The following is a 15,774-nucleotide window of genomic DNA, read 5'->3' as shown; positions in this document are numbered from 1 at the left end:
AGTGACCAGTCAATTAAATTTTCTACATTCTGATATTTCGTCCGCATGTACCTACCTACAAAAGAAGATCACCAAGATATCACACGAAACGTCGCGTCTAATGCACCATCCTATTTGATTGGGCACAAATTCCGCACAATCCAATCAAGAGGTATCGGCAAACCACCGAGTTTCAAGCCGGTCCCATATTGGGATACCCTCCTTCAATTGAGGAGGGTTTTTTTTTTTTCAAGCAATGGTGTAGGCTTAGAGCCGGCGTAGCTTTAGGTAACTATTCGTTTGACGTGCATAGGCAAAGCGCATTGTAATATGCCTACCTGGAAAATAAACTATCTTTATCAATGTCACCCACACTACAAAACCTAGTCAAATTGTAGAAAAAAATATCGCTTATATCGTATTAGGTACCCTGCCAACCAGGTGAAGCTTTTGGCTTGGGTTGGTGGAGTGAAAAAAGTTCACGTGATATGAGCTCAACACAATAACACGTAATAAAATAGGCGCAAGTCGTCGAGTTGCGGAAAATCGCCCGAACTACATACAATGAGCTCAACATTCATGAGGCCGATTCCGTGTTAACAATCTGGGATGGGTTTAAACATTACGAATTCTGTCTCATCAAATTCAGTCTCATATGTTACTCGCGTTTTATTGCGCAGCCAAATTGTGTTACGCTTTGAACATCATGGGTAGATACGATTATTACTAGTGTAGCACCGGCACCGGCAGGAATAGCGTAAGCAGGAAAATACCATTTTACGTAACCTCTTATCCAACTCACCACAAACAGAACAAACAGTGCACCGTAAGGCGTAATGGGAAGGCCGCTTTACGGATGTTATGTCGTTCGTGAGTCCGTGACCACGCGCAGTGGGGCGCGTTAATACGACTAATATACACTTCAGAAACCACTGATTACTTACATTATGTCATTCTGAATAACTGAAATGATGGCACACCATATTTCTTATCCAATTTACCGTGAAGTGAAAGTATTAAACACCATACAATCACTATCATACTATCGTTATGCTACCAGTATCTTCAATAAAAGCTTCAATTGTAAAAATATTGCATTCAAAACCGGCCAAGTGCGTGACGGCCCACGCATAACGGAGGGTTCCGTACCTTCATACGATATGAAGATGCTATACAAGCAAAAGGGCGTATACTCAGGGCACTCGGCAATTCTAATAAAAACGCATTAAAATAATGGCTCAAAGCTGATCATGTTCAAAACAGTTTTCATGAAAGTATATATATATACATATTATTAAGCTATTATATTTTCTGTATTTTTTTTTGTACGTTGGGTTCAAAAGTTACTGGGCAAACATTTTTTTTTTAATTTAGAAACGATTATTTTTCAAAAGTATTCATTTATTAAAAAACTTTTTTAGAAACCTCGAAGTTGTTTTTATATAACTATCGAATGATGTTCCACAAATTGATTTATATAAAAATTCGGGCAAGTGCGAGTCGGACTCGCGCACGAAGGGTTCCGTACCATATAAAAAAAAAAACAAAAAAAAAAGCAAAAAAAAAACGGTCACCCATCCAAGTACTGACCACTCCCGACGTTGCTTAACTTTGGTCAAAAATCACGTTTGTTGTATGGGAGCCCCATTTAAATCTTTATTTTATTCTGTTTTTAGTATTTGTTGTTATAGCGGCAACAGAAATACATCATCTGTGAAAATTTCAACTGTCTAGCTATCACGGTTCGTGAGATACAGCCTGGTGACAGACGGACGGACGGACGGACGGACGGACGGACAGCGAAGTCTTAGTAATAGGGTCCCGTTTTACCCTTTGGGTACGGAACCCTAAAAATTTCACATTTAGATACATAAGGTACATGGAGTTGGAGTGTCCCCTTTCCCCTAAAATACATTCTTTAAATTTTATCTTCCAAATGAAGTAGCGGCTCAAAATAAGTGCCACCTCGATTTTCACAATACTTAGTGCCACCTCGATTCTCACAAAATAAGTGCCTCTTCGATTCTCACGAAATAAGTGCCACCTCGATTCTCGTGAAATGATGCTGACATTAAAATGTTCGCCACTAAATCCCCGCAGTAGCGGCTCCCAAAATACATCTAACTATATTCCAAATTTCATTAAAATATAACCTTAGTTTCTGAGCAAAATGGCTGTGACATACAGACATATGGACCGACGGACAGACGGACATTAGAAAACTATAAGGGTTCAGTTCCTAAAAATGTAAAATTTCGTTCATAATAAATGTAAGTAATAAATTGGTAAAAACAAATTGTCCCAGTGTAAATAAAAACAAATTTATTTATGTCAGTCAGCATTTAGCAAGAAGCATTACAAAAATTAAATGCCAAACAAAAATAGGTGATTGCAGATGTATTAATTCAGATATTTATCATTGAGCCGAAACATTTTACATTAGCCAGACGGTGTCGCAATGTGTCGAACAACAATTATGAAGCTAGTGTTAGGTTGCTCAACGTTTAGTGACCCTAGAAATTTAAAGGTGGACTTGTGTGGAGTTGTGACGCACGCTGCTCACGACATTTATGCTGCCCAACCACGCAAAACAGCCGTAACAGCAGACATCGTGAATTAAATTCCGAATTTACAATGTTTTTTTTTGCTTCATAACATATTTCACCCATTTTCTCTTTGCAATTTTTTTTTTTTAACTAATTGCAATACCAAATAACGATTTTTTTTCTAGTTGGTGACTACCTACTACCTACCTGAGGTCACTGAGCTAATTAGTGGAGAGACAAACATACGTACATACGCTAGTGGCAAATCTAAACATAGGATTATTGACTTCAAAACACTAAAAATAGACGTAGCGGTTGCGATGATTATAGGTCTTTCATGTTCATTGTCGTGAACTAATTAAGAAATATGGAAAGTCGGTGCAATGGCCGACCGCCGCAATAGGCAATTGGAGGCTAAGCTAACTTTTTTTATTTTTTACTTTAGTACAGTCAACTGTAAAAATATGGGTGTAGCCAATTTATTCAAAAATATGTCCCATAGTTCTTAATTCGCTGACATAAGAGCTATGGGACATATTTTTGAGATGATTTGTGCACCCATATTTTTACAGTTGACTGTACCTTACACTGAAATTCCTTATAATATTAATACATAGGTATTTGAAATAAAACTATTTTAAAGCTAAAGCAATATTGAAGTTTTTATATTGACATAGATTTATATTGGATTGTTATACGTTTTTGCAAAGGCAAATACTATGAAAAATTTCACACAAAAGTAGGTACTTTTGTGTGAATTTTTTCATACTCATAATTCACACAATAGTAGAGTTTTGGCTGGAGACTGGTCTTACAAATATATATCATTTGTAAGATCAGTCTCCAGCCAAAACTCTACTATTAGGTTAAAGTTTGCTCGAATAAAAAAATATATACAAAAACAGGTCTTATATTTTTTTACTTAATATTCAGTTTAGTAATAATAGTAAAATATAAAGTTAATAATAACTCATCCTTCCAACACGGGCGCCGGGCACAGGCTTCCTTTCATGCGCGAGAAGGCTTAGTCCCCACGCTGGCCCAATACAGTTATTAATACATTTAGAATAAAGAATACACCTTTGAATTTCATCGTGGATTGATTTTGATGATGTAGGAAAACATTGCGACAGTACCTATGTCGCAATGTTTTCCTACATCATCAAAATGGGGTATCTACCTAACCTAATTAAAGTTAGACCAAGCTAAGTTGGCAGCGATTTTGATACCCAGAATGTGCAAGTGTTATTTTAAACGTCAAACTTCTATGAAGTTATGACGTTTATAATTAATAACACTTGCAAAGTGTGGGCTATCAAAATCACTGCGAACTTAGCTTGCTCTTGGTACAACTCTACCTACGAAAGGAACGTTAGAAAATTTAACTAGGTACCTTCTACCTATTATTTCTGCCTTGAGAATCTTGAAGATCTCACCGCAATTTTGTTGCAATAGTAATTTTATATAAATATCTGTCTAGTAATTAAGTACCTATAGATTCGCTAGGCTCTCGAATGAATGCACGTTTGATTTCCACATTTGATCAGCCTATGATTTTGACACTAATGATGAATATATACGACATACGCTTGTCAAATTATTAATACTATTGTCTAAAGGTCAAAGTTTAATAACTTGTATTATGTTGAATGACTCAATGGCAAGCTGCTGTCAGGTCAATATGAAACGTTGCTAACTGCGTTATGTTCATAATTAATTTGTTTTTTTTTGCCGACTAGAGCGATTAATGGCATGTTTTAGTCAAGATCATGCAAACGAGTTGTCGGTTATGCAAACAGTTATGTGTGTTATGTCACACAACACAAGACCTCCGAGTGTGGGCCGCGCAAACAAGAAGTTCACGAAAAATTTCGACTAGTTTAACTTGACCTCTAGATACGTGACAAACATGCGTATTCGATGAACAGTTAATGCTGGTTTAGCCTGAGGTGATGCAGTCGGTGAGCGTTGTTAAAAATAACCCAGCGGTATTGCTCATACCGAACAGTATTTACATAATAACAATATGTCTTCATTTGTATCGCAGCTAAGTACAATCAGTGTACCACTTTCACGTTCTAGTCTTAATGAATTACCGATTTATAAATAGTAGTTAATCGTAGTGACCTAAGATTTCTTATTGTCATAAAAAACGCGAAATATGAAAATAAATGGAAACTGTGATTTAAGAAATTCAATTGAAAATACATAATATGCCTAAGAAATATTTTGATATTGAGAGCTAGTCTTGTTCAGCTTGTACTGAGTATTAATTAGGTACTGTAAATACTTAAACAATTTCAAATGAAATGATTGTAGGAACATTACATAAAGCCTACCTACTAAATATGTAACTTTAATATTGTGAACGCAACATTAGCTATACAATCTATACATTCGTTACATAAGTACCTACTTAGATTAATAAGATTCGAGCGAGCGTGATCTAAGCTGTGTTTTATATCAGAGATACTAGAATGACAGATCGGTTTGAATCGATAAAAAATCATCTCTTGATTTTTAAAAGCTTATTAAAATGGATATCCTATTAAACTTATTTCCATTTATATATTGTAACTGTAAACTTTATGCTTTATTGGGCCCATAACCTACCACTACTAAATTATAAGAAAAATCTGTCTATCCAAAAGTTATATAAAAAAATAAGGAAGGAAGTTTAAAGATTGAAGAAAGGCTTGTTTATTCCAGGTCTCCAGCGCTACCCGAAATTGCTGGGCGAGCTGGACCGCGAGTTCCGACGGGTGGTGCCGCCCGAGCTGCTGCGCGACCCGGCGCGCGCGCTCAGCGTCGTCGACGGCATTCGCGCCTTCTACTTCCAGCAGCGGCCTGTTGACGTGCGCAACATCGACAGCCTGATAGATGTGAGTATAGCGATCTCTAGTCGAACGAGCGAGCGAAGCGAACGAAGTTCTTACATTCGACTTGGGACACGCGGCTGGCTAGGGGCACGTCCCGGCATTTCGATGTTTTTAAGCTGAACTATCAGAGGATAGTTTGATACTCAAGAACTTAAGTAAATTTGTTCTAATTTAAATGCAATTGGGTAAACGTGTAGTTGAGGGCATTATATTTTAGTCATTAAATTATGATCAATGGGTTATTGGGCTAAAAGAGCTTAGAAGGCTAAAAAGCTATTTGTGAGGGGTCTTGCTATTCTGGTCAACTTTTTGCAAGAAAATATGGTCGAGTTTGGTATCAAATGAAAGTGCTCGGCTAGCACTTTCATAACATCGTTTTTAAATTTACCATTTTGAAATAATTAGCAAGATAAAAAATAAACATAATATAGGTAAAGTATTTGACATTTGACAGGAAATATTTCGGCTTTCCACAGATACAGTATCAGTTAAGGGCTCCACAGACCTTGTAATATATCCACGCGATTTTTGATCCATTGCCGCCTATAGTGGGAAATAAAATAGTAGGAATAAAATAAAATGGAACTCTAAAATTTCCATACTATAGTCAGTCAAACAAGTTTGTCAGTAGAAAAAGGCGCGATATTCAAATTTTCTATGGGACGATAACCCTTCGCGCCTACATTTTTAGCCGCTTTTTTCTACTGATGGAAATGGCTTGACAGACTATAAATTGTTGCCATGTGTAAGCATTTTACGTCAAAAATGTGACAGCTACGTAGAAAGTGGCGCCCTCATTTATTAACCGACTTCCAAATCTCAAAAGGAGGAGATTCGATTGTGATTTTTTTTATCTTTATTACTCCATATCTCCGTCATTACTGGACCGATTTTGAAAATTATTTTTTTGATTGTATGTATATGCATATAGATTGGTCCCGTTTTTGTCAAAACTCAGTTCTGATGATGGGATCCATGAAGAATCGAGAGAACTCCTCAAATATTAAAGGCATGCGTATAGAGATTTTTGTATTTTCATCAGAAAATCAAGCATTTTCATTAAAAACTGTCGCATTTGATGAAGTGGAACTGCTGATGATGATCAGAACGGAACTCTTCAATGACGCATAGTTCACGTTTGGCGATTTGTCTTCTTCGTTATGTTTGTTAAGCAAATTAACTTTTTAAGCCACTTTTTTGTCAAGCTCGAGTTCTGATGATGGGATCCACGAGGAATCGAGGGAACTCCTCAAATCTTAAAGGCATGCGTATAGAGATTTGTGTATTTTCATCAGAAAATCAAGAATTTACATTAAACACTGTCGCATTTGATGAAGTGGAACTGCTGATGATGATCAGAACAGAACTCTTCAATGACTACACGTTTGGCGATTTCGAATTTCGATTTTGACGGAGCTGGCCTTGGAGCCAGACCTGACCCGGATCCGGGCTCTTATCTGGACCTGAACCCGGACCTGGACCCGGAACTGTACCGGGACCCGTACTCGGACCTTGACCTGGAAAACCACTGATACCTAAGCTAAATAAACCACTATGATTACTTACCTACAATAAAGTATAATGATGCCAAACTTACTAGCCCCTCCCGCTCAAACCCCCGTACACCGCCCCGCACGCGCCGTTAAGTGGGTTAGGTTAGGTTTGAACTGCGATCCTCACAGAACCGAAAAAAAGTGGGTTAGGTTAGGTTAGAACTTCGAGCCTTACAGGAAACGAAATGCTACTAGAAAAGTGGTTTTGGTTAGGTTCGAACTGCAATCCTCACAGAACCGAACTGCTATCAGAGAAGTGGGTTCGTGAGGCTAAAACTGCGACCCTTACAGAAACGAAATGCTACCTACTAGAAAAGTGGGTGGTTTTACCTCCTTTTCTACATAGTGCACCATCTATGTACAATAATCTTCCACCGGCCCCCACAGAAATCGGTTTTTTTTCTTGAAATTTATTTTCTACTATTTTATGTCGAACTTTACGAGTACGTAGGTGCAACAAAGTCAATCGCTCTATATAATTTTTGGCAAACCGCGAGTTCTCAGTTCGGGGCGAACTACTAGTATTAAGTAAATAGTTAAGTTGTTTGGGGTAATTCGCAAAACACACGCGACACAACAGAAGTTATGTTTGGAGCCCCCGAAGAAGTAATATGGGCATTCCACACAATAAGTGAATACCTACTATTATTTGAAATAAATACGAGGCGATACTGTTGCTTGTACCAACTGCATGCCTATCACTATAAAATCTTGCGTTTAGTCCCCCCGCGCACATTTCTAATAACGCATGTACTTTCTTTCACAGCTGTTCACCGACGTGATGTTCCTCCGCCCGCTGTTAGACACGGTCCGCCTCTACGCCAACAGCACCCGGTCGAGCCCCACCTACATGTACCGGTTCGCGTTCGACGGAGCCCTGGGGCTCTTCAAGCGCATGCTGGGCATCAGCCACCCTGGCGCCTGCCACGGTGATGAGATGGGCTACTTGTTCTACTTCTCGAGGCTCAACTACAGGCTGGACGATGATTCTCCAGAGCTAGCAGTGTCTAGACGAATGGTTCAATTGTGGACGAATTTCGCTAAAACGGGGTTAGTTCCTTTCAATAGTTTCAATAAAACTTCTTATGAGCTAATAAGTAACCCCTCGTATGCCGCCTGTCAAATTTGATCATTAAATATATAAATTCCCACGCATGGATACGAATTTTACAGAAAATCCAGGGCTTATTTTAATTTTGAAACATATAGTTGAACAAGGGATAAACATTAAGATATGACACATTCGAAAAATATTGCGCTAATTGTGACTTAACTGTAGTATTCCTCAACCCAAGTGGTTATAAAGGTTACATAGTAGGTATGTGAGTCCCTACATTTTGTGCTATTTACCAAAAGAATCGTATAACACTAAGAAATGATCGCTGATGTTTCAGGAACCCGACTCCTCCCGTGGACTACGAGTCAGTCGTGGACTTCACGTGGCTTCCGGTGAACGAGACAGCTCACATCAACTACCTGGACATCAACGGCAACTTCACAGTGCTGGAGGACCCCGAGGAGAAACGCGTTCGCTTCTGGGACTGGCTGTACGAGAACAACTCTTCGGCCAAGTCTTGAAGACCGGAAGACCGTTGACTTTAGTGTTCAGTGTTTAGTGCGGACGCTAATAGTACCGTGGCGCACGACAAGGACGTGAAAGACCAGTGATCTCAATTCGTGATGAAAGTGACACGTTAACAAAATTTCCTATCATCATCGAATGATCATGAGGAACTTTTGACAGAGCTCCATCCCATTTTCGGACGGAAGTGGGGTATCGAGCTTTTGAGTCTTGTAAATATTGTTGTATGTACCGATTTTACTTAATTTATGCCTTCGTAACTACCTTGTTGTTTATGTTAATGTTTGCTACATACAAATTACAATTAGCTAATCATGAATTGTAGATATAAAATAAACGTAAACAATATTTGATGATTTAGATAACTTAATCACCTCGATCTAATTCCAATCAAACCAATTTTGTTAAATACGAGTAGGATTTCATGATTTTAGATGGCTACCGCCAGCATTGAAAAATCTAAAATTGTCATATCTAGGGACTGGCTTTACGGGCAATAATAATGAGGCATGACAGGGGCCAGTACAGCGGTGTGAAACCGCTACAACGCGATTGGTTGATGAGTTCGCATCACGCACGCGATTGGTTGACGAGTTCGCATTACGCGCGCTATTGGTCGTAACTAGTTGCGTTAGACTGCACGATTGGCTGGAATTCGTGAGTAACACCGCTGAACTAGTACCATTTTTAGTGCCCTATTAGCCCGTCCTTAGATATTATACGTCAATGAAAATTGTTTAATATAACTCTTGCATATTCGAGCGATAGAGAGCTACAAAATTGCATGGATCCATAATATTATGAAAGGAACTAATTCCTAAAGTGGCCATGCACTATAGCAGCTGGCGTACCTAAACTCACTGCCTAAAACCTAACTTATTAAAACCGAAAGTCCTGATTTTGCTTCATATTTCTTATCGGTTTAATTCAGCATAGGTAGGTAGTTGACAAATGAAAACTGATTTTTATCCATTTCTCCTTTATGTCTACACTAAAATATTGCCTATAGGTATACTTATTACAGGATTTTTGCTAATACATATTTAACCTATTATTAGTTTCTCGTCCATTATGTCCATTACTGGTGTGTTTACCTTACTCCGCTTTATTATTGGAAATTTCTCGTACATTTGCGTAAATGTACCTACCTACTCGTGTTACATATTTAATTACTCTTCTTGATCAATATTTTCCTAGAAATTCATAAGTAGTTGCATCATTAACAAGAACTGATGTCGCCTGTTCTCAGGTAAGTATCACGGCGTTCATATAACCGTTCTTCCGTGATGCGTTATGGAAATGAAATTGCATTACGACGTCAACAGTATCGATTAAAGATTATAGTATGATATGTAGGTACCACGAAAACGCCAGTCACGACTTCATTTTGCGTTTTTTTTTAACGCAAATTTTGCTTCAACAGATTTTTGGGTAATAAGGACATGAAATGATCGGAGACAGGTTAGTATCAATTTTAGAATGAAAGTATAACATGGATCCTGTTCAAAAAACTAAACTCTTAGCTCTGGCTCTTGTGTGCGTAATGAGACGTGTGAGGTACGCTGATTTCTATTCGTGAGGAGTCAATTATAGTTCTGCTGACGTGAAATCAACTTTAGCCGTTGTATTCGACGAGGCAACCGACGAGCATTGCTTAAGACGAAACGGGAGCTGAGCTAAAAGTCAATTTTGAGATTTCAAGCTGAATATACCCGTCGCTCTGACGGGGCGTGAGAGACTGTATTTGTGTGTGTAATGCACGCACACAGATGCGTACGCTTGCACCCGCGCGCGCCTCATTCCCGACAATTTGCAATGTTATTTTTCGTGCGTTACTGCCACGAGGCGTTCACTTATTACTTACTGTGTTGCGATTGAATTTTTTGACCCGGCTTACGTTTACGGAACTCGATAATCTTTCTACTACTGTGACTTGGCTTTGTTTACTTGACTTTGCTGATCAGCTTATTGTTTTGGACTCCGTGAGTTGTGGTTACCTATTGGACCGCACGCAATTCATCTACCTTTATTCAAGTAATTAAGCGTAATTAGCCGAAACCTTTAAGAGTGTAATTCATAAGAAGTACATAAGATATAATTTATGCACTGGTTTGCTGTTAGCTTTTAATTGTATCACTTTACATATATGTTACTCAAATAACTAACACGGTTACACTGTTGTAAGAACATTATTTTTCAGGTAGGCCTTATTATACCTACTATAGGCCTTATTACCTCCTAGTACCTTAGTAGTAGTAGTACTACTACGGAAATTGATTCAAAGACTCAAGACTGACTTAAGTGGCAGTAGGGTGTAGGGTTTTTTCTAGGCTTAATGAGTTCGCTGTAGCTTATTTTTATACTTAGCGCACAGAACCACTAGTTTAACAGTATCAGCTCTAACCACATGTCACCATTTTGTCCTTTACGTAACAAACTCAGGGGCCCAGAATATCCGATGTACCTATCAAATCAAGGTTCTGTACCAAATAAGGCCCGGTTATTATAGTTCGTTATTTTTTAGCATTAGAAAGAAGGTAAACAATCATGACGTGTCTTTTTATTAATAATTATTGAAAAACGCTTTCAAAAATTAGTTTATATTACTTATGAAAGCAAAAGAATATAAAAAAGTATATGATTAATACATACATACATACATACATATAATCACGCCTATTTCCCGGAGGGGTAGGCAGAGACCACGGATTTCCACTTGCTACGATCCTGACATACCACTTTCACTTCCTTCACATTCATAACATTCCTCATACACGCTCGCCGGTTTAGGGTGCTCTTGCTCATTAATATGATTTATAATTCTAACATATTTGCTATGACTTATTTTTCAATGGTAATTTTTAATAAGACATGTCAAAATCTGTTACCCTAATGCAAACAAAACGAACTTTAAGCGTGCTAACTTTCAAAATTTCATTTTTTATAAGATAGTATAAGTAGATGGGCAAAAATTTTGCGTCCATGTCCACCAGTGAGTAAGTGATTGAGATACCTAAACATTTAACTTTATAATGTAAAATGATATAATTTACTAACCTACTCGTTTAATTTCAGGTAGGTTGAATAAGGAACCAAGTAACCATGGGGAGGAGCAGTATTTACTAACATTTTCTTTTTGGGTCTTCAGAGTGTATCGTTTCCTTTTTTTTGCACATATTACACTTAAATATATATTCTCTGTGTAAACCCTTACGTCTTTCAATGACAAAGGCAAGATCAGCAAATGTACAATTTGTATGATCGTGCCTGATATTTGAGATCACAGAAAATAAATATTTTAAATCCACTATTCTGCGACCTTCTAATATTTTGTTTTATCATGATTCATAATCAAAAAGCTCGGATTCAATAGTCATATCAAACGTCGATTATGCAGTTGATGATGAGCTTGCATTTTCTACCATTGGTGCTGCAAATGCATCAACCGGTGGCGATAAACTTTGCCCTCTTGTAAAACAAATTACTATTGTGATTGTGTCCAGCAAAAGGCCAAAATTCGGTTTACTTTCCTGTTTAAAATATTACTAATTTATTCATATTTCAGATTAGGTACATAGGTAACTGTCTGAATGTTACAATGCCAGCTGGCAAATTCTATCACATTTGTTTGTTTGGTAGTCATGGTAACATTCACTTACATTGATATCCTTATTAAGATCTGTATCTTATTATCCAGACCTTAAAATATTGCCACCGTTGCCCTTTAAAAAAATACTGTTTAAATAATTGGCTACTCAAACAATGCTTCTATAGTATCAATAATGACTACACAAAAATGGGTAGTATTGTATATAATGCACGAAATAAGGCCCGATTCTTAAGCGGGTTTAAATTTTGAGGCCATGTCCGCTAATACTATAGACAAAATATCAAGTTTAATAAACACAAAAAAAAAACATTGATGGGCCTTATTTTATAATTTATGCCTTACTTTGTAATTTAAAGTAGAGTTAGGCCAAGAAAAATCTATAGCGATTTTGATAGAACACGCAGTGCAAGTATTATTTCAAACGTCGCTTCTATGAAATTATGACATATAAATAACACTTGCACTGCGTGTGCTATCAAAATTGCTGTAGACTTTTCTTGGTCTGACTCTAAAATATTCTTTATTACACCACAAACATAAAAACAAATTTAAAAAAAAAACCGGCGAAGTGCAAGTCGGACTCGCATACGAAGGGTTCCGTACCATTATTTATAAAAACGGTCACCCATCCAAGTACTGACCCCGCCCGACGTTGCTTAACTTCGGTCAAAAATCACGTTTGTTGTATGGGAGGCCCCACTAAAATTTTTATTTTATCCTGTTTTTAGTATTTGTTGCTATAGCGGCAACAGAAATAAATCATCTGTGAAAATTTCAACTGTCTAGCTATCACGGTTCGTGAGATACAGCCTGGTGACAGACGGACGGACGGACAGCGGAATCTTAGTAATAGGGTCCCGTGTTTTACCCTTTGGGTACGGAACCCTAAAACCGATTTACAATGTAGATAAAGGTAGCAACAGGCGGTCTTATCGCTGTTAGTTCTTATTCTTCGTTTGTTTAGCATTAGAGTGAAGGTGACGTGTCTTTTTTAAGCATGCAATCGTATAATTATTTAGCTTTTTTTGTAATAGTTATGTACTTAGTGGTTAATATTAGTATTTACTATTTTTTTTTTCAATAATGCTTAAAAACGAAGTATAGACATGACAACCAAATATTAACGCCATTGTAGGGCAGGATATACAGAACATGAATCATTAGTACTGTCACGCTCCGTGATTGTTGAGCCATTTAGGGTTCTAGCTAAATTGGACATTCCATAGAGCACGAGTAAGTATGGAACAACCAATTCAGCTAGGACCCTAAATTGCTCGACAATTACGAAGCGTGCCTGTAGGTACCTAAAAATTTTGTTAACCCATTTTAACCATGCAATAAAATATTTTTGATTTTGATTTCTAATTTGAAATATTAGAATCAAAAAGTTCATAATAGATTGTATATCATAACTACAAAAATGTGTTCCCTACTCTCAACCCAAAACCCCTTGTATCTTAGGATCTACACTGAGAGAAAAAACTAACAAAAACACACTTAGAATTACAAAAATAAAACTTAATCCGGGGACAAGGAGAGTCAACTAATAGGAACAAATTGACTTTTGCAATTTCCATTTAGTAGGAAATACAACTTCTATATTTGTAATTTGAAGTATGCTAGAGTAATTTCAGAAATTTGGTTTTGTTATTCCGAGAGGTGCTTTAGCAATATCGGAGGTGATGACGTCATGGGTGAAAACTAACCGTTTTGTAATTCTAAGCGTGCTTTAGCAATATCGGAGACGATGACGTCATAGGTTTTACTAAACTGTACTGCGATTCCAAGCCAGCTGTTGTTATTCTAGAGATAATGACGTCACAGGCAAAAACTAAACTGTTTGCAATTCCTCCGCCCCTAGCAAACGGGCGCCGCGAGAGCATGTCGCGCGCGTGGTAGCTACCCGTCTCTATTTCTGTCTGTATGAATAAAAAAGCATTTGGTAGTATATCTCTGTACTAAAGAGGCACTATAAAAGCCTGTCGAGATATTCTACCCATTCCTTTCTTATTCATACAGTCAGAAAGAGACTAGTAGTTATTACGCGCGCAACATGCTCTCGCGGCGCACCTGTGCTAGGGAGGTTGGAATTGCAAACAGTTTAGATTTACCTTTGATGTCATTATCACTAGAATAACAACAGCTAGCTCGAAGTTGCAGAACAATATATTCCTGTAGACCCCAACTACACAGTAGGTCGCGGGTTAATAATGTCCATGGCCCACAATATATCCTAAATTTATTATTTAACTTAAGTATGTTTTAAACAAAGAAGACACGAGACACGCCCGCCCGACATCCGACACAATACTAACTCTAACCAAATGAACGTAGCAAGTAGCTGTGTTGGTATTACAAAACTCGTTTAGTGATTGGTACAACAATGAACATAAACACAACAAGTCTATCTACTAAATACCAGTAAACTTTGTAATGTCGCTATAGTAACAACTGAATTGTTATTTTAAATGGGGTAATATTATTCCCGCGAACTCGTTTTTTAGATATTACAAAACTATGTACTATGTATTGACGACCGGTCTGGCCTAGTGAGTAGTGACCCTGCCTATGAAGCCGATGGTCCCGGGTTCGAATCCTGGTAAGGGCATTTATTTGTATGATGATACAGATATTTGTTCCTGAGTCATGGTTGTTTTCTATATATTTAAGTATTTATATATTATATATATCGTTGTCTGAGTACCCACAACACAAGCCTTCTTGAGCTTACCGTGGGGCTTAGTCAATTTGTGTATAAATGTCCTATAATATTTATTTATTATTTATTATTATTTATTTATGTAAGTGAGACATTTACTAAAATCATAACTTGAAATCACAGATGCTTTTTTCCAAAAATCACAAACTTTACTAGTAAAAATCGGAGAATTTTAGTAGTAATAAAAATGGATTGTAACAAATACTGAACTTTGTTTAATGCTCCATTTACTAAAGTCTGTTTGCTGAAATTAGATTTAGTATTACTGAGCTGTTTGTAGAAATAAATAAATTTTACAGAAATAGTGAAACTTCCATGATTACTACTAAAACTTCATTTTTTCCCCCAGTACAGAACTGTTTATTAATTCCTGGTGGTGATTTTTCTCTCAGTGTAGATATTTTCACACAAGACGGTTTATCGATAACTTCTTACATCACTAGATTATCGACATTAAATGTCGACTATTGCCCATCACTTTTCTGGCTGTGTACGTATTTAGAAACTTGACTCCGCCCCTAAAATTAGTGCGATAGGGACAACTGCAGCTGAGGCGAAAAATCCTGCGTAAAAATGACAAAAATCGAGGTTTCGTAGTCCTCTTTTTCCTCCCCCAAAACTTAACCAATCGTAACCAAATTTGGAAATCTAAATGATTATGAAATTATCTGTGTCGGACCGTTTTGCTTTTTTGGCTAATTGATATCAGTTTTGAATACCACGCCTCTCATTGCGGCATAGTCTATTAGGCCATTTTGGCCGTTTTTGAAGGGCTCTAGCGCCTTAAAAAACAAAAATATCAAAAAAAGCAAAACGGTCCGACACAGATATTGACAATATTAATCTGTGTTGAAAAAATCATTGCTCTAGCTTCAAAAACCACGGAGGAAAACGAGGACTACGTTT

At 37.4% G+C, this 15,774-nt stretch overlaps 1 protein-coding gene across 1 annotated transcript in view; it reads left to right on the top strand.

Moving 5' to 3' along the window:
* Positions 1-8,885, top strand: part of LOC134799530 (venom carboxylesterase-6) — a 46,895-nt gene extending 38,010 nt beyond the window's left edge. Inside the window, exons 9-11 of the mRNA XM_063771958.1 lie at positions 5,235-5,407; positions 7,724-8,007; positions 8,352-8,885. Coding sequence (XP_063628028.1) covers positions 5,235-5,407; positions 7,724-8,007; positions 8,352-8,535 — 641 coding nt within the window. The 3' untranslated portion in view covers positions 8,536-8,885. The remainder of the gene's footprint in view (positions 1-5,234; positions 5,408-7,723; positions 8,008-8,351) is intronic.
* Positions 8,886-15,774: the final 6,889 nt, after the last annotated feature.

Source organism: Cydia splendana, chromosome 18 (genome assembly GCF_910591565.1).
Source record: "Cydia splendana chromosome 18, ilCydSple1.2, whole genome shotgun sequence".
Classification (NCBI taxonomy): Eukaryota; Metazoa; Arthropoda; class Insecta; order Lepidoptera; family Tortricidae; genus Cydia; species Cydia splendana.
This window is presented reverse-complemented; position numbering and strand designations above follow the sequence as displayed.